This window comes from Cervus elaphus, chromosome 18 (genome assembly GCF_910594005.1).
Source record: "Cervus elaphus chromosome 18, mCerEla1.1, whole genome shotgun sequence".
Taxonomy (NCBI): Eukaryota; Metazoa; Chordata; class Mammalia; order Artiodactyla; family Cervidae; genus Cervus; species Cervus elaphus.
The window spans coordinates 64,725,484-64,748,556 of NC_057832.1; the positions used below are offsets into that span (position 1 = coordinate 64,725,484).

Here is a 23,073-nt window from a genome sequence, read left to right on the forward strand (position 1 = left end):
GTCTTATTTTATCAAGCAAATTTATTATATTTAAATTTTTTAATTTTATACTGAGCATAGTTGATTTGCAATGTTGTGTTAGTTTCAGGCATACAGCAAAGCAATGCAGTCACATGTACACATGTATCTGTGGCTCAGATCATGACTCCTTATTGCCAAATTCAGACTTATATTGAAGAAAGTAGGGAAAACCACTAGACCATTCAGGTATGACCTAAATTGAATCCCTTACGGTTATACAATGGAAGTGAGAAATAGATTCAAGGGATTAGATCTGATACACAGAGTGCCTGAAGAACTATGGACGGAGGTTCATGACATTGTACAGGAGGCAGTGATCAAGACCATCCCCAAGAAAAGAAATGCAAAAAGGCCTCTGAGGAGGCCTTACAAATAGCTGAGAAAAGAAGCAAGTGAAAGGCAAAGGAGAAAAGGAAAGATAAACCCATTTGAATGCAGAGTTCCAAAGAATAGCAAGGAGAGATAAGAAAGCCTTCCTCAGTGATCAACGCAAAGAAATAGAGGAAAACAATGGAATGGGAAAGACTAGAGATATTTCAAAAAAATTAGAGATACCAAGGGAACATTTCATGCAAAGATGGGCACAATAAAGGAAAGAAATGGTATGGGCCTAACAGAAACAGAAGATGTTAAGAAGAGGTGGCTAGAATACACAGAAGAACTATGCAAAAAAGATCTACACAACCCAGATAATCACAATGGTGTGATCACTCACCTATAGCCAGACATTCTGGAATGCAAAGTCAAGTGGACCTTAAGAAGCATCACTATGAACAAAACTAGTGGAGGTGATAGAATTCCAGCTGAGCTATTTCAAAAGGGAAGTGGGAGGGAGGTTCGGAGTGGGGAACACATGTGTACCCATGGCTGGTTCATGTGAATGTATGGCAAAAACCACCACAATAAAATAAATAAATAAAATAAAAGATGATGCTGTGAAAGTGCTGCACTCAATATGCCAGCAAATTTGGAAAACTCAGCAGTGGCCACAGGACTGGAAAAGGTCAGTTTTCATTCCAATCCCTAAGAAAGGCAATGCCAAAGAATGCTCAAACTACTGCACAGTTGCACTCATCTCACACGCTAGTAAAGTAATGCTCAAAATTCTTCAAGCCAGGCTTCAGCAATACATGAACCGAGAACTTCCAGATGTTCAAGTTGGTTTTAGAAAAGGCAGAGGAACCAGAGATCAAATTGCCAACATCTGCTGGATCATCAAAAAAAAGTACGAGAGTTCCAGAAAAACATCTACTTCTGCTTTATTGACTATGCCAAAGCCTTTGACTGTGTGGATCACAATAAACTGTGAAAAATTATGAAAGAGATGGGAATACCAGACCACCTGACCTGCTTCTTGAGAAACCTGTATGCAGGTCAGGAAGCAACAGTTAGAAGTGGACATGGAACAACAGACTGGTTCCAAATAGGAAAAGGAGTATGTCAAAGCTGTATATTGTCACCCTGTTTTTTTAATTTATATACAGAGTACATCATGAGAAATGCTGGACTGGATGAAGGACAAGCTAGAATCAAGATTGCTAGGAGAAATATCAATAACCTCAGATATGCAGCTGACACCACCCTTATGGCAAAAAGCAAAGAACTAAAGAACCTCTTGATGAAAGTGAAAGAGGGGAGTCAAAAAGTTGACTTAATACTCACCATTCAGAAAACGAAGATCATGGCATCTGGTCCCATCACTTCATGGAAAATAGTTGGGGAAACAATAGAAACAGTGACAGACTTTATTTTTGGGGGCTCCAAAATCACTGCAGATGGTGACTGCAGCCATGAAATTAAAAGATGCTTGCTCCTTGGAAGAAAAGCTATGGCTAACCTAGACAGCGTATTAAAAAGCAGAGATGTTACTTTGCCCACAAAGGCCTGTCTAGTCAAAGCTATGGTTTTTCCAGTAGTCATGTATGGATGTAGCTGGCAATCAGAAGGCCTCTTTGGCCAATCTTTCTCCGAGTTGGACTATAAAGAAAGCTGAGCACTGAAGAATTGATGCTTTTGAACTGTGGTGTTGGAGGAGACTCTTGAGAGTCCCTTAGACTGCAAGGAGATCAAACCAGTCAATCCTGAAGATCAGTCCTGGGGGTTCATTGTAAGGACTGATGTTGAAGCTGAAACTCCAATACTTTGGCCACCTTATGTAAAGAGCTGACTCTTTTGAAAAGACCCTGATATGGGTAAGACTGAAGGCGGGAGGAGAAGGGGACAACAGAGGATGAGATGGTTGGATGGCATCACTGACTCAATGGACATGAGTTTGAGTAAACTCTGGGAGTTGATGATGGACAGGGAGGCCTGGTGTGCTGCAGTCCATGGGGTCGCAAAGAGTCAGACACGACTGAGCAACTGAACTGAACTGATACATGTATCTATTCTTTTTTAGATTTTCTTCCCATATAGGTTATTACAGAGTAGTGAGTAGAGTTCCCTTTGCTATACAGTAGGTCCTTGTCGAATATCTTTTGAGCAAAATAAAATAACACATCATCAGAAGGTATGACTTCAATCAAGAAATTTTAAATATAGGATTATTTATGGGGAGGGCAATCCTGATTCCTAAGGAGTCTGTCTTAGCTTGTGTTTCTCAAGGGTTTATTGGTTTATTGAGTGGCTTGGGGCATTGTAGCAGGTTCTCAGAGCTCACTTCTGTTGGTTCCTCTGCCTGCAGCTGCTTTTTCTCAGCTGCAACCCTGAGCCCCTTTCTGACTTCCTCACTCAGAGTGAGGCTCGAAGTACTCTCACTCAGAGAGAGTACTCACCCAGAGTACTTCCTCTGTGCATTTGGTGCAATCACAGAAACCTCCCAGAGCAGAGAACTGCTGAGATCTTTGGGCCTTAACTCCCCAGTCCATGAAGCACTTTACTCCTTAAAGATCTTCAGGGCATCTTATCCCACAGTCTTTCTTGGTCTCCGTAGCTCTTAGGAGTTTTTCCATGTACCAGGCCATGTTCAGAACAGAGGGAGCTAAGGCCTTGGACTCAGACCTGAGCTTAAATCTCATACATGTGGACAAAGTATGTAATGATCTTGATCCTCAGTTCCCAGCTACAGAATGGGGGTGGGCCACCCTCTCAAGTTTCTTTGGGTTAAATAAGGTATGTGCTGGCTGTGCTTAACAATTATAATTTCATTATCATTAGACTGTCATTAAACTTCCCTGGTGGCTCATGACCATTAAGAATCCGCCTGCACTGGATTTGGGTTTGATCCCTGGGCCGGGAATACCCCCTGGTAAGGGAATGGCTACCCATTTCTGTAGTCTCACCTGAAGAATTCCATGGATACAGGAGGCTGGCAGGCTCTGGTCCATGGGGTCGCAAAGAGTAGGACATGACTGAGCGACTAATACTTTGACTTGAAACTGTCAGGAAGTGTTGTTCCATATCGATAACCAGATCATGAAGGTACTTGTTGAGAAGGTCCCCATCCTGCCAGCTCTGTGGCCTCCATCAAGGATAACCTTCACCTTTCTTACCTAAATGAGAGAGTCCTAACTAACAGAATATTTATATGTATTGTAAAAACAAAACGGAAACAGACAAAGATTTGTCCAACATTTAGCAAGACCTTAAACGTCCCCAATCTTGGCTTCAGTCAGTTAACAGAGGTCGTGGCTACAGGACGCTGAGCGGAGTCAGGGATGGCCAGGATGCTTGCAGCAGCAGCCCTGCGGAGAGCTGGCATGCAGGCGGCTTGGCCTTCCTCTCCATGGAAGGATCTCGGAGTGAAAGGGTTAAGGCCAATCTCTGTGACCTTTATAGAAAGGATGCATAAAATGTATTTTTAGGGATTGCGCTTACTTTGCTTTCTTCCAAATTGAGAATTTGCCCACTTAACTTTGTTATACAGTTTTTAAAATAGTCTGTAACATGTGTTCACTAACATTTGGAGGGAACACCATTGCTTTGTTTTGTACTTTGGTGCTCTGAGAACCAGACACCCCTTTTCACCTCAAGCAGGTGAACCTGGAAAAGTGAGGCATGCTGTGGAACTTACCAGAAGCAATAGAGAGTGATGCTTATGACCTTTGCCCTGTATTTTTAATATTCGGACAAATTCTCTAGACTGTTCTGGTGTGGTTTTTTTGGTTCTATTCTATTGATGTTGGGCCTATGCTTAGTTACTACCAGTGTTGCATATTTTGGCTCCTCTCTGTAGTGATTGCACTCAATTACATAGTCCTAATGTTTCTTTTTCTGATTTTATCTCCAGAATAAAGAGTTTGTGTGTCGAGGGCATGACTACGAAAGACTGGAGGCCTTCCAGCAGAGAATGCTGAACGAGTTCCCCCACGCCATCGCCATGCAGCATGCCAACCAGCCCGACGAGACCATCTTCCAGGCAGAAGCTCAGTGTATCCACGCCTAGAAAGGCCGGATTCTGACTAGGTCCCACTGGCCTTGGGCTGCAGAGTGTTTCTGTGCAGGTGCTTCAGGCACTGGCCCCTTGTCAATAGCCCTGTTTCACTCTCCTTCTTTCTCATCATCTTAATTTTAGCTTAGCTCCTTCCAAACAGAATTATGCTAGGTATTCTCATAATGTCAGTTGAAAAGAAATCCCTTAAGGATTCTGTTAAGAATATTCTTTTTTCCTTTTAGTTGCAGCTTTTCTATATCTCAACCCTGCTTTTAAAGCTCCTTTTTAGGGATTTCCCCTAGAATAATTTTGCTCTGGCATACCCTGTAGAAATGGGCTTCCCAGGTGGCTCGTTGGTAAAGAATCCACCTGCCACTGCATGAGGCTTGGTTTGATCCCTGAATTGGGAAGATCCCCTGGAGAAGGAAATGGCAACCCACTCAAGTATTCTTGCCCAAGGAATTCCATGGACAGAGGAGCCTGTTGGGTTACAGTCCATGGGGTCTCAAAGAGCCAGACGCAACTGAGTGTGCATGCATGCATGCGTGTGTGTGTGCACACACACACACACACTCACATACACACTCATACACACCCTGTAGAAACTACTTCAGTTCAAGGAAATGATAGCATTATGTTTACTGGCATATATCACTTACCCACTTTTCCCTTAATATTTTTATTCTGAATGAAAGGGAAGAGGAGGAGGTAGCCCCATATCTTTCAGGGACTCTTAGCCATGGCATTCCAGACAGCATTTAACAATTGTCGTGTAGTTGATACTCCCATTTGTGCAAACATAAACAACTCAACTGAAATTACACAGGCATTAGAGACAAAGGGAATTCGCCCCAGCACTCCTTTATGAATTGTTCTCTCTTCCTGAAATTGACAATCTTAAAGAAGATCAGAAATTCCCCCCTGAAAATTATGGATACCATTCCAAAGTAGAAACTTAAATGTACCAGAAGCAAGCAATTACTTAAGGGAAAAGATTTTGCTATCTTTCTTTGAATGAGAAGAAAAGATGGTAAATGTATAAGTAAATATAATACCCCTTTAATATAGTTTTCAAAAATACCAACTATAACTAAACACTCTGCTTATCAATACAAGGTTTGGGAGAGTGGATACCTCAAATGTGCAAAGGCTAGAGACAGGGAACATATGAGTTACTCTCAGTACTGGTTGCTGTCTTTGGTTGCATAGGTATTTATACATTATTTTTCAAACAAACACATTTTAAAAGGACCATACATGCACTAAAGATCAGAGCCTCATAAACAAGGGTTAAAATGAATACAATCCTTAGTACCTAGGATCCAAGCCATTCAAACCCACCCCCACCCCCAAAAAAAATCTATGATAAATGAATTTACAGGACATAGAAATTTCAAACTGATACTTTGTCAGAATGACCAATGTGAAGCTATTTTAAGGCTTATAGTTTGAGAAGTGATTTGCTATAAACTGAGTTCTTGGTACCTTCTTGGCAGTTTTGACTTTACCCCAATAGAAACACTCGATTGTTCGCCATCCTTTTCTTTCTGCCATAGCTCAGGTCGAGCCAGACGCCCCAGAGAGTCTGCCAAATCAGGTTCCCTCCTTGACTCTTGAATCCTAGATTTGCAGATATACGCCGTGACTCCCATCCCAGAAAGCCAGGAGGTCCTTCAGAGAGAAGGTGTCCCAGACAACATCAAAAGTTTCTATAAAGTGAATCACATCTGGAAATTCCGCTACGACAGACCATTTCACAAAGGCACGAAAGATAAAGAGAATGAATTCAAGGTACTGAGCAATTCTTGTGACACATGGTTTCCTCAAATAGACTGAGAGCTTTTTTTATCAAGATGCTTGTTAAATATTTACTCAAGATACAGTCAGGTGATAAAACTAGAAGGTGGTCTAATTATTCTTAAACTCTACCATGTATCAGGGTGACAGGGGGTGTTTTCTAACCAAGCAGATTTCTTGGCCTGAAAATTCTGACTCGTTGGGTCACAGAGGAGGCCCCGAAGTTTATGATGATTCTAATGGCAGTGGTCCTCTGTCCAGTTTTTGAGATCTCAGGGTTCAGCTCAGTCCTCCATTCGTTCATGTTGAACTAACTGTGGGAACCTCGGGTATTTAATCTCAGATATAGGAGACTGCCACGAGTAAAGGATACTGAAGGAACAGGTGATTCTGAGATAGAACCACTGGGGAGGCTCCTGGCCCAGTGAGAGGGACTGTGCTGTCTTTTGCTGCTTTTTCTTAATAGAATGATGTGTAACTCAGACTTCCGAGAGGACCAACCATAGATTCTTGCATAGGTTGAGTTTTCCATCCTCAGTTCTGATAAGCCTTGCTAGTTCTCTCTCAGCCAGAAAGGGCAAGGTTTCTCACAGCCCTACTGGGGGAAAGGGATGAAATTGTTCCACATATAAATTATAATCTGCCCTTTCCTTGATAACAGTGACAAAGTGAGATCATACAGATCCCCAGTATCTCCCCCCAAGCAAAAAAATGTAAAATGAACCTAGGATCCTGGGTGACTTGGCTTAGCTTCTTTCATCACAGTGAAGTGAAAGTCGCTCAGCATGTCTGACTCTTTGCTACCCCATGGACTATACAGTCCATGGAATTCTCCAGGCCAGAATACTAGAGTGGGTAGTCTTTCCCTTTTCCAGGGGATCTTCCCAACCCAGGGATTGAACCCAGGTCTCCAGCATTGCGGGCGGATTCTTTACCAGCTGAGCCACCAGGAAAACCCAATAATACTGGAGTGGGTAGCCTATCCCTTCTCCAGAGGATCTTCCCGACTACGAAATCAAACCAGGGTCTCCTGCATTGCAGGTGGATTCTTTACCAAGTGAGCTATCAGGGAAGCTAGAAAATGTTCTTCTAACACTATCAGCTGTGATTGTCTGATGTGAACTCGCCTGTCACTCCTGCCCAAGTTTCGGTCCCTGGTACTCCTCACAGTAACTCCAGAATTGCTCACAAGCAAGTGATCAGAGGGAAAGCTGGATAGTTTTGCAGTGTTATGATGAGACCGAGCAAAGCACAGTCCTTTGGGCAAGGACGTTGATGGGTTAAACATCAAGGCCAGGAAGCCACTGGAAAAATAACGCTACGATGTTACTGAAAAGATCCATGACCATGTTCTAATCCCTCTGGATAATTTTTCTTTCTGCCTTCCAAAACTGATTAAAGATCATTAGTGTATAATATAGTTTTCACTGCAAGTTTCCAGTAGGTAAAAAGGCCAAGGTCCCCCAGAATCAGGCAGGTGACTTGCTCAGAATGGCATTCTCACTACCCCAGACCCTGCACTGGAATGTCCATCTTCTGATGCCTCTCCATTGCTTTTTCTGCTGCACCACATTTCCTTTTGGCCATCACTTTAAATATTTATCAATGGTGTAGCAGCCCTCCTTAAAAAAAATAATAAATCTGGCTGCTTTTTCTTGTGCTCACAGCCCTCAGCATCTGGCTCCAAGCTGCCCTTCCGGAAGCCTCGTCTCTGCCGCAGCCCACTCACCCACTCTCAGCTCTGGCAGCGCGGAGCTCTCCCTCCATCTCCTGCCTGCCGTGCCCTTTCACAAGCCGCGTGCGTCTCTGCTTCCTGCTGCCTGCACCGCTTCCCCCGCTCCCCGCCTGGCAAACTCCTACTCACTCTTCAAAATTCCGCTCACGTGTCACTCCTCAGTGAGGCGGCCCTCCTCCCACAGGACGCCTGGTGCGCTGCCCCCTCCTGGCTTCCCAGCACCTGGGCTCTTCCTCTCTCTTCTCCCTGAGCCCTTCTGTTTTTTTAAATCTGTGCTGGGTCTTCCTTCCCACTCAGGCTTTTCTCTAATTGCAGCAAACGGGGGCTCGGGCTTCTCATTGTGGTGGCTTCTCTTGTTGCAGAGCACACTCTAGGGCATGTGGGCTCAGTAGATGCGGTTCCCCAGCTCTAGAACACAGGCTCAGTAGTTGTTGCACATGTGATTAGTTGCTCCTCAGCATGTGGCATCTTCCCAGATCAGAGATCAAACCTGTGTCTCCTGCATTGGCAGGCGGATTCTTTTCCCCTGAGATGCCAGGGAAGCCCCCTGAGCCCTTCTTGATCTGCTTTGCCCCTCATCAGCAGCAGAGTGCTCTGGCCTCCTGTCACAGGGCTGCTGCCATATTCATCTCACTAGATCTTGGCTGGCACAAAGAAATCCTTCCATTTGTTGTTGTTGTTGAATAAATGGCAGTGTTTCAGGAACCCTGTCAGGTTTACTACATGTGAGAATACACTTTGTTTAACCAGGAAACATGAGGCGGAAATGCAGAAGCCTGTGGACAAGAGAGAGACCCGTTGTCAACAGCAGCTCTTACCAAAGGCACCTGTGATTGCATGTGTCATGGGGGTGCTCATCCTGGCCAGAGGGAGGCCCCGCTCTAAGTACGGATCTTCCTGGATCATGGCAGCGCAGATGGCCCAGTAGCTGGAGCCGTGGGGCAGTCAGGCGTTCTCGTGCGGGGGTCCTGGGGCTGCAGTCCAGGTGATGAGGATGTTGCTTTGAGCAGGTCACATGCCTCTCGGGCTTCCCTGGCAGCTCAGCTGGTTAAGAATCTGCCTGTAATGCAGGAGACCCTGGTTCAATTCCTGGGTCGGGAAGATCCCCTGGAGAAGGAATAGGCTACCCACTCCAGTATTCTTGCCTGGAGAATCCCCGTGGACAGAGGTGCCTGGTGGGCTACAGCCCATGGGGTCACAAAGAGTCAGACACGACTAAGCACAGCACAGCACACATGGCTTTTGGGGGGCCAGTGTCTTTCATCTTTAATACAGAAAGATTAGGCTATGAGATTCCTAAAGCCCATTCCTTCTTGAGGATTCTGTTATTCTAATCTCATGACGATTAGCTCATACTATATCCCATTCCAAGTAAAAATGGCTAGACCCCCTTGAGGAGTTGAGAAACTTTAAATTAGAAGTTTAGAGAAAAAGGAAAGAATGTGATGACCTGTTTTTACATTTTTAAGGTTACTGTGTGAAGCAGATCATGTATTCTGCACAAAAAAAAAAGTTTCAGATTATATACAATGAAATTAACATAAGCTTCAGCATGTCTTACTGAGATAGCTTCCTGAGTGCAAAGAGATTGCTGAAGCACTGGAATGAATACTAAAGAAAAGCTGACAAAGACTGAGAACTTGGTAAAATTGAATGGCAAACATTAGTCATTGCTCAGTAACTGGAAAGAAGGTAACTTGGGGACTTAATTTGTTTTGTATTTCATAGAGTCTCTGGGTGGAAAGAACATCACTATACTTGGTGCAGAGTTTACCTGGAATTTCCCGCTGGTTTGAAGTGGAGAAGCGTGAAGTGGTAAGGATCAGAGCTTATTCTCAAGTATTGAATACTTGCTCAGCACAGTTGTTCACCTGGAGTCAGGCCATGTATCCACTGCTTCTGCTTTGGACTCCAAGTCCCTGGAAACACTCATAGTAAGCTAGTGAATGTTTGTGATGTTGACTGCTATGATGAAAGCTGGAAGGGGACCCATTGGCCTAGCCCAGCCAGTCTGAGTGATCCCTCCAAAATAGCTCTGACTGCAGTATGTCAACACCTCAGGCCCTTGAGTTAGAGAAACTGGAATTCCAGCTCCCCTAACCACTCTAGCTATGAGACCTTCACTGTTTATCTTCAGTGGAAGAAAGTTATCTACATTATCTTATTTAATCACCATGTCAAAGCTACAAGGTATGTATGCATTTTTGTTTTGTTATTTGCATTTCTTTATTTTTAGATTTCACATGTAAGTGATAAAAGTGTTTATCTTTCTTTGACTTATTTCACTAAGTATAATACCCTCTAGGTTCATCTACATTGTTACAAATTTAATTCTTTTCTATGGCTGAGTAATATTCCATTGTGTGTATGTGTATGTATATATATGCAATTATATACATCACCTCTATCTTCTCTATCCATTCATCTGTGGATGGACACTTGGGTTGTTTGCATATCTTGGCTGTTGTACACAATGCTGCTATGAACACTGAGGTGCGTGTATCTTTTTGAATTAGTATTTTCTTTCTTTTTTTTTTTTTTTTTTTTTTTTTGCTGTATAGCCAGGAATAGGATTGCTGGATTATATGGTAATTCTGTTTTTAGTTTTTGAGGAACTTCCATCATATTTTCTAAGGTGAACCAATTTACATTCCCACCAACAGTGTGCTGTGGTTCTCATTTCTACATGTCCAAGGTACATATTCTTACCCTTCTTTTCATAAGTTTTGACAAGAGGTTAAAACCTTTGCCACAGATCCCGTAGCAAGATACTGAAAGGGGATAAACTCAAACCCAGATTTTTCTGACTCCAAAGCCAGGTATGTTTATTTCTTCTAGCCGTATAAGCAGTGTGAGGCCAGTGTCAAGCCCAGCACAGTATCTGACACACAGTAGGTCCGTGCGGTGACAGTTCACAGGAGAAGGATGCCGCTGCGCTGTTGTCGCTGAGCTCCGGTGGAGCAATCAGCGGGTGTCACTGAGAATGTGGGAATCACAGCAACCAAAGAGCAGTCCAGTTCATTCAGTCACTCAGTCGTGTCTGACACTTTGCAACCCCATGGACTACAGCACGCCAGGCCTCCCTGTCCATCACCAACTCCCAGAGTTTACTCAGACTCATGTCCATTGAGTCGGTGATGCCATCCAACCATCTCATCCTGTCTTCCCCTTCTCCTCCTGCTTTCAATCTTTCCCAGCATCAGGGTCTTTTCTAACGAGTCAGTTCTTCGCATCAGATGGCCAAACTATTGGAGTTTCAGCTTCAACATCAGTCCTTCCAATGAATATTCAGGACTGATTTCCTTTAGGAGGGACTGGTTGGATCTCCTTGCAGAACTGAAGAACCTTCGGTTGTAAAACATGCCCCCTGCTGTGGGAAGGGAGAGAGCGTTTGTGGAAGGCAGCCATGGAGTGAGAACCCCTCCCCAGCAGTTATCAAGGCCCCAGCCCCTTGCTGTCAGTCACAGACCTATGCCCCCAAGAAGCCCCCCTCCCACCCTTGGCATATCCATTATGTCAGGGGCCAGCCCTTTGCCACAGTCCTGATAGAAAAATGTGCCAGTCGTGAAAATGTAATGTAGCCCCTTCCTTTTTTAGGTAACAAGCTTCTCTGTCAATGAATCCGTAAGAGCAGATCCCACCCAAATTGTCTTCCAAGAATGGCTTGTCCTACCTGCAGTCTCTCTAAGCATCAAAACCACCCTCAGCTTATTCTGTTCAATCACGCTAGGGATTTAATGGCATTTTCATTTTGCAAGGCTAAAAAATTCATACAGCTCTCTTCACAAACTGCACTCCAGCCAGCAGATTACACCAGTGTGGGTGTGTTCTTGTCAAGTCTGATTCAAGGGTCCACAGAGTTGGCTGCTTCCATGGTGGACCCCGTGGCCTCCTGTGGAAGAGGCTGCTGAGTTCAGTGCTCAGAAAGTCTTTAATGTTTTGCTTCCTGCTGAATGGCATGGGCCCAAACCACAGGAATGTTCTTAGTCATCCTTGCTGCATTAATGATTCCGAGAGCCTTGTCAGCTACTTACTACCCAGAGCAGTAAATTCTGTGAAGTCTCACCAGTGTGCCTAACCTTAGAAATATTATACACACACACACAGCCTGCTAATAAAAAGCAGCATGCTGATGGTGATTAAGGGAGAGTTACTAAACACAGCCTTTCAAATAGCAGCGGCCTACTTTATTAGAATATGCAGTCTTACACTGTCAAGCAGAACAAATCCAACTGGGCTGTTTTGTTCCCTGAACACAGCCCACTTGTGACAACCTCGTGTCCTTCTCTTATCCCCGCTGCCTGGCATATCCCCATCTTCTGTTAGTGTTGTTGGTTTCCTGCTTCAATTGCCAGTGTAGAAGGTCCTCATGATTGGGGCACTCAAGACATATGTGCCGCACTGAATTGAAATTCCTTTTGGACCTTACCAATCTCTAAAAGATTCTGAGTACCAAAAGATGTTTTCATAAGTTTGGCTCCAAAATTCAGTTGTGAATATACCTAACCCAATCTAAGACCATTTATGATCTTTATCTCACTTAGTAGGACTACTCATATACTTTACTACAGAAAATATTAACACATTTGATTAAAGGAAACTTCTTCAGACCCTGCCTGAGGATGGTGTAATATACTATAGGTGCCCTATGTTACCTTTCTGAAGAACTCAGAAAAATTCTGAGTTCTGATACATCTGGCAGCAAAGATTTCAGATGAGATAATGGGCCTTTATTCTCTAAATCATAACCCCAGAACATTATTGAACATATTATCCCATTGTTTCAAAGATGATAAGCCTCTTTGAACTACTGTTTCCTCAGTAATTGTTTTTAAAACAAAATATTTTTGATTAAAAATAAGCTTATTTAAAACATCTTAAACATCGTGAAAAAGCTATAAAATAGAATGTACAGATAATGATATTTTTAAGCCTTACAGATAGTGACAGTATTCTCATGTGCTGTGTGCTATGCTAAGCCACTTCAGTCGTATCTGACTCTTTGTGATCCTGTATGCTATAGCCTGCAGGCTCTCCTGTCCATGGGATTCTCCAGGCAAGAATACTGGAATAGGGTGCCACGCTCTCCTCCAGGGGATCTTCCCGACCCAGGGATCGAACTTGCATCTCCTGTGACTCCGGCACTGACAGGAGGGTTCTTTACCACCGGTGCCACCTGGGAAGCCCCAATATTATCACGTGTGTGCTTCGTCGCTCAGTTGTATCTGACTGTGACCTCACGGACTGTGGCCCTCCAGGCTCCTCTGTCCTTGGGATTTTTCAAGAATACGGGAATGGGTTGTCATTTTCCTCCACCAAGGGATCTTCCCCACTGGGGATTAAACACACCTCCTGTGTCTCCTTCACTGCAGATGGAGTCTTTACCCCCTGAGAATATTATCACACTTCGCATCAGATCCATCAGAAAGTTGTGTGGCTCCAGGTACTTTCAAAATTACCCAGCACCTGAGCCCTGCTCATCTCCCTTCTGATGGCGCCATCTAGTGCCTGATTTCTTTTTAACATTTAATTTATTTTAATTGGAGGCTAATTACTTTAGGGTATTGTGGTGGTTTTTGCCATACATCTAGTGCCTGATTTTGAAGCAGTCTCCTAAGAGGTCACCTGCTTCTGCCTTTCTTCCCTCCCCCTGCTGCAGACACCTCTGTACACAGTAGCCAGTCTCCTTTTTAAAACTAAAGTTATGTCATATAAAAATAGAGAAAAGATGTAATAAACTTAGTTACCCATTATTTTACTTCAGTTATCAAAAAGGCCGACTTTGTGTCATCTACACCTCCCTCCATTCCCTTCTACACTGGATTATTTGGAAGTCAGTCCTAGACACTATGCAAGAATATTTCAGTCTGTATATTTATCAGAAGCGTACACACAATACCATTATTGTGTTTACGTTTTCCATCTAAAAATTTTAACAGTAATTCCTTGATCACAAAATATCCAGTTTATTCACAATTATCTAATTCTTCATTTTATAGGTTTTTGTTTGCTTTTGTCATCTATTGTTTGAACCTGGACCCAGATAAGGGCCACACATTCACATTGGTAGAAATACCTCCTAGATCTCATTTGATCTTTAGGTTCCCCCAAATTATTTTTTCCTTGCAGCTTTTTTGTTGAAGAAATCAGGTTGTTTATACTGAAGTGTTTCCTTGAGTCTGGATTTTGCAGGCTATGAATCAGTGAGGTCATTTAGTGTGTTTCTTTGCTCCTATATTTTTTGGTAAATTGATAGCTATATCTAAAAGCTTGATAAAATGTTTTTTTGTCTTTTATTTTTTGCAAGACTACTTCTCAGGTGGTGTTATATGCTGTGGTTGGCAAGTAGCGCTGATCATTGCCCCTTTCCAGGAATCTATTAGAGGTTACAAAAGGGTGATATTTCATCGTTCTTTCTTCATTTATTGATTAGAATACTTCTATAGAGAAACATCCCTTCATCGACAATCTGATTACCCTAAGGTATAGGAAAGGAAGTCTAATACTTTTTTCTTTCCTTTGAGTTACCAATTTTAAAAATAATAATTTGGTTTCCTAACACCCTATAAGGGCTTCCCAGGTGGCACCAGTGGTTAAGAACCTGCCTGTCAGTTCAGAGGGCATAAGAAATGTGGATTCAATCCCTGGATCAGGAAGATCCCCTGGAGGAGGGCATGGCAACCCGCTCCAGTATTCTTGCCTGGAGAATCCCGTGGACGGAAGAGCCTGGTGGGCTACAGTCCATAGGGTCATAGAGAGTCGGACATGACTGAAGTGACTTAGCACCCACAACACCCTATAAATGTGACCAGAGAGGGTTTTATTTTGTTAGTTTTGTTTAGCATCATGGATTTAAACATATTTGTTTTGTTTCAATTGCAATTATTACTCATTACTTTTCACATTATTACTCATTACTTTTCACATTGTTCCATTTTGCCCATTGAAAGCATTTTCAGGTTGGCTCCTCAGTCCTTTTGACAGTATCCAAGTTGTCTTTGTCACTGAGCTAATACACAGGCCAGTTGTCAAATCAAGCACAGGAATCAGCATCAAACTTTACCAACAACTTTTAGGCAGTCAAGAGGCTGGGATGAAGCAGAGAGATATCTGAGACCTCAAGTTTTGTCCTCCACATCCTTCTTTCCCGTATCACTAATAATTCAGATCTGGAGGCAGAGTCTCTAAGGGAAGTTCACAGAGTTCCTCGTACAGAGGGCACATTTGAATCATAAAATTTAAATTGTGAATCATTCCAATTTATACTCCAGAGAGTTGTCAGACTTCTCTGGAACATTCCCTAGTGAAGCATGCCTGAGGGACTCTGGGTTTATTTACTGTAAGCAATCTTGTAGCTGGGGACTTCCTGCTAAGAGCATTCCATAGATACCATCTCTTCCTCTTAGCAGTTAATCTATATTGAAGCTTTAATTGACAAGAAGATAAGACCTCAGTCACCTGCTTTCTTTCCTGTTCCCCAAGGACATCCCTCCAGTAAGGAGAGTGAATTGCCAGCAGGCCAGCTGCTTTAATGAAGCCTTCCTTGCTCTCTGGGTAGTCCAGACTCACTTGTGCAATCTTGCCCCAGACCTGAAAGCAACCATGCCTCCTGTGACTCCTGATTCTTTTCAGTGGTGGATAGTAATTAAAGATCACAATCTGGGACCAATGGAAAATAATTTATTGATAAACATTTCTACACATTATTCTTTATGCACTTCTTTGACCATCTCCTTAGAATAATTTCACCAACATATAATCAGTAATATTGACTCATGGATCAGCAATGGCATGTATTAATTTATGCCCTGTCTGGAGGAGGTAACTGTTCTTGGGAATAACCATTTTCCCAGCATTCTCTTCAACACAGGGTGCTGTATATTATTTTAAAATTTCCAGATATTAGGCCAAAAATGGTCACAGTAGGGTTGGCTTTTTTTGGCATTTGTTGAGTGCTAATGAACATGGTATGTTTTCATTAACTCAGTTTTGGTGAATGCACTGATTATATTCTTTGTATAGTTTTCATCAGTATTTGAGATATATTGATAATTCATCTGAAATATATGTTGGAAATATTTTCCTAGGTTGTTATTTGTCTTTTGTCTGTATTTACTATATTTTATTTTGCTTACTTGTAAAATTTCTTCATATTACTAACATTTAAAGGGTAAGCATAAATTTTTTAAAAATTGTGATCAAAATCACATACAAGTCACCATAATAACCATTTTTAAATGTATAATACAATGGTATTAACTATATGCACATTGTTGTGCAATATCCATTGAATAGCAATTTCCCTTTTCCCCCATCCCCCAGCACCTGGCAACCGATGTTCTACTTTCTGTTTCCAAGAGGTTTTGTTGACTTTTTAACTTTCAGTTCATCAGAACTCTCAGACTACTTCTTTGTGAGTTAACTCTTGTGATCTCAAAACAAAAGCTTAATGTCATAAATAAATAAAACCCTGTTTACCACCACTCAGGTAAAGAAACAGCATACTGGCAATAGCACCCTACTGGCCTCTTGTGCCTCATCTTTCAGTTGCTACTCCCTCCCTTATCATAACTTTTATGGTACCCATTCTCTTGCTTTGTTTATTACCTATATATATCTCTTTAAACAAGTCAGTTTAGTTTACGTGGTTTTAAACTTTATACAGGCATATCCTGGAGATGGTGCAAGTTCAGTTTCAGACTACCACAATAAAGCAAGTCACACGGATTAGTTGATGTCCCAGTGAATATAAAAGTGATGTTCACATTATACTATAGTGTATTAAGTATGTGATAACATTGTCTAAAAAAACAATGTATATACCTTCAAGAATATGAAAATACTTTATTCCTAAAAAATGCCACATCAGTTATAATAGTAACATCGAAGACCACTGATCACAGTTCACCATGACAAATGTAGTAATGAAAAAGTGTAAAATATTGTGAGAATTACCAGTGTGATACAGAACATGCAGTGAGCAAATGCTGTTGAAAAAAATGATTCCAATAGACTTACTCGATGGAGGGTGTCAATTTAGGAAAAACATAGTATCTGTGAAGTGCAGTAAAGCAAAGTACAATAAAAAGAGGTACACCTGTGCAATAATGTAATTCTGTATATATTCTAGTGTAACTGCATCTGTCAGTATGATTTACAATATTAGTCCATGTTATTACATGTGACTTGTTTTCATTGCTGTATTCCATTGTATACTACCATATGTTTATGCATTCTTTTCTTGATGGATGTACAGATTTTGGAGATGAGTATGAATATTTTGTACATGTTTCCTAGTACACATGTATACAGATCTTCTACTCCACTTCTCCTCAGATATATGCCTAGGAGTAGAATTACTGGCTCACACAATATATAGATATCTTCATCTTTAATAAATAATCCCAAAGTGATTGAACCAATTTGAACATTCAACAGCAGGAATTAAGAGATTCAGTTCCTCACATTCTCACTTCATTTGCTACTGTTATACTTATTTTGCCATTCTGGTAAGTGCTTAATAGTATATCAGTGTGGTATTATTTTTCACTTCTTAGATCAAAAATGCAGTTTTGGCACTTTTCATATGTCTACTGGTCATTTCGGTTTCTTCCTTCATAAAATGGCTATGTTTTTTGTCCATATTTAAGTGGGCTGTTTGCCTTTCTCTTAATGGCTTATAAGAGTTCTTTATATATTCTGGACATAGACTGATGATTTTTACGTTACAAATACCTTCTCCTACTTTCTGGTTTATCTGTCCTCTTGTATAATGTCTTTTGATAAATGTACATTCTGAATTTTGACATAGTCAAATCATTCTAGTACTTTTCAGTGTTGGTTTAAGATGATTCAGGTGACCTTTAAAAACTATTTCCTTAACCAATAATAATTTCCCTTCCTTAATAATCCTTAAGCTTAGATTATTATACAGATGAGAGCTTGGCAGACCTTCTCTTCAAAGAGTATGTCAATGTCAGTAACGGTCACAATGCTGTACATTTGAAGAGCAGTTTCATCATTTTCACAATGAGTCTCCCATTAAAACTCAGAGTGGAAAAGTCATTATGATTCTATTTGGCTCTCCTGGAACAAATAGATCCTGCAGCATATCTGATTATCTTATTTTCTATAACTCAAAACTGTGTGCCATCCTGTGCCACCTTATGGTGCTGTTATATACGCATATGGGGTCCATGTGGGCATATGTCCCATCTTCCCAACTGGGCTGAAATCTCCTTGACATCAGAGGATCTGTAAATGCATTTTGTTATCTCCTGTGGTACTTCGCATTAAGTATCTAGAAAGATGCTAAGAATATGCAGGGTCCTTGAACACCTAGCCTTCAAAAGAAAAGAAAAAATAAATTGTAAAATACATAGGCTTGAATTTTGTTTCAAGAATTAAATTGTTTTAGTGCTAATATATAATCAGTGATTGTTGATTATTCGAACCACATTTCAGCCAGTGAACATAATCACCTTCTCTTCCCAGGCCTTACAAACAGCTAATTTGTCTTCTATATCCTTGTCTGTTCTATACTGATGGCCCCTGGTAGAGATATTGAGGGGAGCACAGATAATTCAGAATGTGGATAATCTACTTTGTCTTTCTTCTTGAATGTCACAAAATCCAATATATATTTATGCTCATTTGTTCTCAGGTAGAAATGAGTCCTCTGGAAAATGCCATTGAAGTGCTGGAGAATAAGAATCAGCAGCTGAAGACTCTGATTGGTCAGTGTCAGACAAGACAGATGCAGAATATTAATCCCCTAACCATGTGCCTGAATGGAGTTATAGATGCTGCGGTTAATGGTGGAGTTTCCAGGTATCAAGAGGTAAGGATTTGTATTGTTATGTGAAAGTTTTCATATGTGATTTCTTAAGGTTTCAGAAGTCTTTTTTCAAGATAGGCCCATACATCAGCCTGCTGACATAGGGCCACAATCAATACAACCAGATTTCTTTGCTTAATAGAGCAAATGTGTAATCACTGGGGATGCACACTTACTCTGTTTCCCAGAATGTGATATTTTGAGGTTAAAAGTATGTGCATGTGTGTGTTTTCTTGAATAAAAGTAGTGAAGGTATCACAGTTGTTTAATAAATGGCTACCTAAACCCATTTCCCTAAGCAAAGAGTGATCCTTGGACATAAAAGAATCTAATCTTGTTTGGAAGATGGGGCTACCATCTTGATCATTCTGAGTCTTTAGGCAGCTTATTTTAGGATAGCATGTCATAAGCAGATGTTTTTCTGGAATTCCCTTGCTTTCTCTATGATCCAACAAATATTGGAAATTTGATCTCTGATTTCTCTTCCTTTCCTAAACACAGCTTGTAAATCTGGAGGTTCTCGATTCAAGTACTGCTGAAACTTAGCTTGAAGGATTTTGAACATAACCTGACTAGCATGGGAAGTGAGCTCAATTGTCCAGTAGTTTGAACATTCTTTAGCACAACTTGGGCAAACTCTGGGAGACAGTGAAGGACAGGGAGGCCTGGTGTGCTGCAGTCCTTGCAGTCGCAGAGTCGGACACGACTGAGCGACTGAACAGCAACATGATGTCATAAAAGCTTATGGATTTAGATTTGCTGTTTTACCAAAGATACAAAGTTCATGCAATCTCTGATCGCCTGTTAACAATCACCTCCTTGTATTCCCTCTGACCAGCTGCCACACTTTGAATCATTCCATCCAGCCCCCAAAAGTGGTATATAATAGTGATATTTCTTTAAAGAAGCCTTAGAAACAATAAGTGTGTCTTCCACTTCCTTTGTAACCCTCTTGAAGTAAACTGACTGCCTTTCTTCTTACCAGGCATTCTTTGTCAAGGAATATATCTTAAGTCACCCCGAAGATGGAGAGAAAATCGCACGGTTAAGAGAGCTGATGCTTGAGCAGGTAAGGGGGGCAGAAGCCCATCACCTTCTCCCTCTTCCATGCACACATGTGCTTGCCTACCCAGGGTCCCATCTACATGGTTTTCTCTGGGTTGGCCAAAAAGTTTGTCTGTGTTGTTCCATAAGCTGTGTCAGAAAAACAAACTTTTTTGGCCAGCCCCACATGTCAGCAATCTAGCAGTCACAGGTTACAGATTCACTTGTCATATATCCTGACTTGCTAATTTCTACTTTTTCTTCCCACTTAGATGTAGGGGGGAAAACGAAAAAATGAGTCGACTATGGCAGCCCCTTAGAGCAAACATCATGTCAGCCCTTGGCACGTTCTTTGAATGCTCAGTCCCCAAAGACTTGATGCCAACTTTTCACTCAAGATTTTGGGATCGTGTAACTTCAGGCCAATTTAACATGAATGATTCAGTAAAGGAATGAATGAGATTCGTACTTAAATGTTAGACTAAGGAAGTGGGCAATCAGTAATACCCTTTGCTTTAAAACAGTATCACGCTGTGCAGACAAAGCCTGTAGATCATATGACATAGACAGATCTACATACAATCTCATCATTTTCAGTTCTACAAAAGCACAATTGGCTTTTGTTTCTTTGGTTCCATCAAATATGAAGAGCCAGGGTGAATAACCTGTTGCTTTCTCTTCCCCTGTTGATAGCTCTTGGCCTGAAAATGGTTTGAAAACGTCTGAGGTGGGAGACATTATGGTGAGAGGCTGGGTTAAATAGGAAATAAATCAATAGGAAATCAATAGGAAACATTTTATATCTATGAAAAATGGAATATGTATGATAAAATGTGACATTTGATAATGCCAAATTAATAAACAAAGCATGTTCTGTTGGACTAGGAAATGATGAGGCTGTATCTGGTTTTAGTCCATATTTTATGCTCTGTAGGCTTGGTCCACAAAATTGATACTGAAGGGAGAGAAGTGGCCATGGACCAGGACCGTGGGTGGAAGAGTCAGTTGGACAGCTTCTGGAAAAGAGGGATTACTTGAATTTGACCTGAAAGGAAAGAGAAGTTAAATTCTCATTGTGGCCCTGGGGATGATGTAGTTGCTAGAAATGAAGTGAGCAGCTTAGGTCATCAAGTACTTAGGATTATGGAATGCCTTTAGCCTTTGTTGATTTTTAATTCTCTTGTGAGCAGTTTGTGTCACCCCAGGATTCTTACCTGCTGTATTCAGTATGACTGAACTCTTTCCCTCAAGTTAAAATCAAAAGGGCTAAAAAGCCTCTCAATATGCCGGCAAATTTGGAAAACTCAGCAGTGGCCACAGGACTGGAAAAGGTCAGTTTTCATTCCAATCCCTAAGAAAGGCAATGCCAAAGATGCTCAAACTACTGCACAGTTGCACTCATCTCGCATGCTAGTAAAGTAATGCTCAAAATTCTCCAAGTCAGGCTTCAGCAATACGTGAACCATGAACTTCCAGATGTTCAAGCTGGTTTTAGAAAAGGCAGAGGAACCAGAGATCAAATTGCCAACATCCACTGGATCATTGAAAAAGCAAGAGTTCCAGAAAAAATCTACTTCTGCTTTATTGACTACGCCAAAGCCTTTGACTGTGTGGATCACAACAAACTGTGGAAACAGATCAGAATATCAGACCACCTGATCTGCCTCTTGAGAAACCTGTATGCTGGTCAAGAAGCAACAGTTAGAACTGGACATGAAACAGACCAGTTCCAAATCGGGAAAGGAATACGTCAAGGCTATGTATTGTCACCCTGCTTATTTAACTCATATGCAGAGTACATCATGTGAAATGCCAGGCTGGATGAAGCACAAACTGGAATCAAGATTGCTGGGAGAAATATCAATAACCTCAGACATGCAGATGATACCACCCTTATGGCAGAAAGTGAAAAAGGACTAAAGAGCCTCTTGATGAAAGTGGAAGAGGGGAGTCAAAAAGTTGGCTTAAAACTCAACATTCAGAAAACTAAGATCATGGCATCCAGTCCCATCACTTCATGGCAAATAGATGGGGAAACAATGGAAACAGGGGCAGACTTTATTTTCTTGGGCTCCAAAATCACTGCAGATGGCGACTCCAGCCATGAAATTAAAAGACACTTGCTCCTTGGAAGAAAAGCTATGACCAACTTAGACAGCATATTAAAAAGCAGAGACATTACTTTGCCGACATAGGTCCATCTACTCAAAGCTTTGGTTTTTCCAATAGTCGTGTGTGGATGTGAGAGTTGGACTATAAAGAAAGCTGAGTGTAGAAGAATTGATGCTTTTGAACTGTAGTGTTGGAGAAGACTCTTGAGAGTCCCTTGGACAGCAAGGAGATCCAGCCAGTCCATCCTAAAGGAAATCAGTCCTGAATATTCATTGGAAGGACTGATGCTGAAGCTAAAACTCCAAAACTTTGGCCACCTGGTGTGACGAGCTGACTCATTTGAAAAGACCCGATGCTGGGAACAATTGAAGGCAGGAGGAGAAGGGGACGACAGAGGATGAGATGGTTGGATGGCATCACTGACTCGATGGACATGAGTTTGAGTAGGCTCTGGGAGTTGGAGATGGACAGGGAGGCCTGGCATCCTGCAGTTCAGGGGATCATAAAGAGTCAGACACAACTGAGCAACTGAACTGACTGACTGAAGCAGTCTCTCAAGAAAAAGATTGAGGAACCTTTGTTTTGTCTGCATCATGGGACCCTGTGGAAAGAGCTGTGGCCTAGGGAGCATTAGAGCCTATCAAGTCATGCACGGTATAGCCTTGTGACCTTGGGCGAGTCACATGTCTTTGCAGGACTGTAGGAAGCTGGGACGGCTGGAGAGCAATGGTCCTCTGGGAAGCGGTTCAGAGACCTGTCTAGTAGACTCGGAGCTGCACAGCCCCAGGGCTCCTTCCAGAAAGGACCTGTGGCCCCACCTGCTGGAAGACACCTTGGCCTCTCAGATCCTCCAGCATTGCCTCTGCTGCAGTGTCACCTAGCCTAATGTCCCTACTTTCCTGGAGGACCTGCATCCGGTAACCGGGAAGGAGAGGCCCAGCCTGGCCATTTGGGGCACACACAGTGCAGTTGTGACGAATCATTCAAGGCCCCGAGCTGCCCTGGGGTCGGCAAAGGCTTTCAGGCTGCCGTGCCGGTTCAGTTTCCTATTCAGTCAAGTCCCGCTCTGCCCCTCCCTCCCATGGGCAGTGATCCCAGGGGTACTCCCCAGTGAATAGCCCAGTCTCCATGCCGAAGCTGCCTCCAGGAGCACCC

The 23,073-nt window shown here is 42.1% G+C and overlaps 1 protein-coding gene across 3 annotated transcripts in view; it reads left to right on the forward strand.

The window, feature by feature from the left end:
* The window catches only part of DOCK4 (dedicator of cytokinesis 4), a 473,136-nt gene that overhangs the window by 433,882 nt on the left and 16,181 nt on the right, over positions 1 to 23,073 (forward strand). For all 3 annotated transcript variants that reach the window (XM_043872328.1, XM_043872326.1, XM_043872327.1), the window contains 5 exons: positions 4,250 to 4,391; positions 6,018 to 6,184; positions 9,654 to 9,740; positions 18,589 to 18,765; positions 19,748 to 19,831. In XM_043872328.1, the coding sequence (XP_043728263.1) occupies positions 4,250 to 4,391; positions 6,018 to 6,184; positions 9,654 to 9,740; positions 18,589 to 18,765; positions 19,748 to 19,831 (657 nt within the window). The remainder of the gene's footprint in view (positions 1 to 4,249; positions 4,392 to 6,017; positions 6,185 to 9,653; positions 9,741 to 18,588; positions 18,766 to 19,747; positions 19,832 to 23,073) is intronic.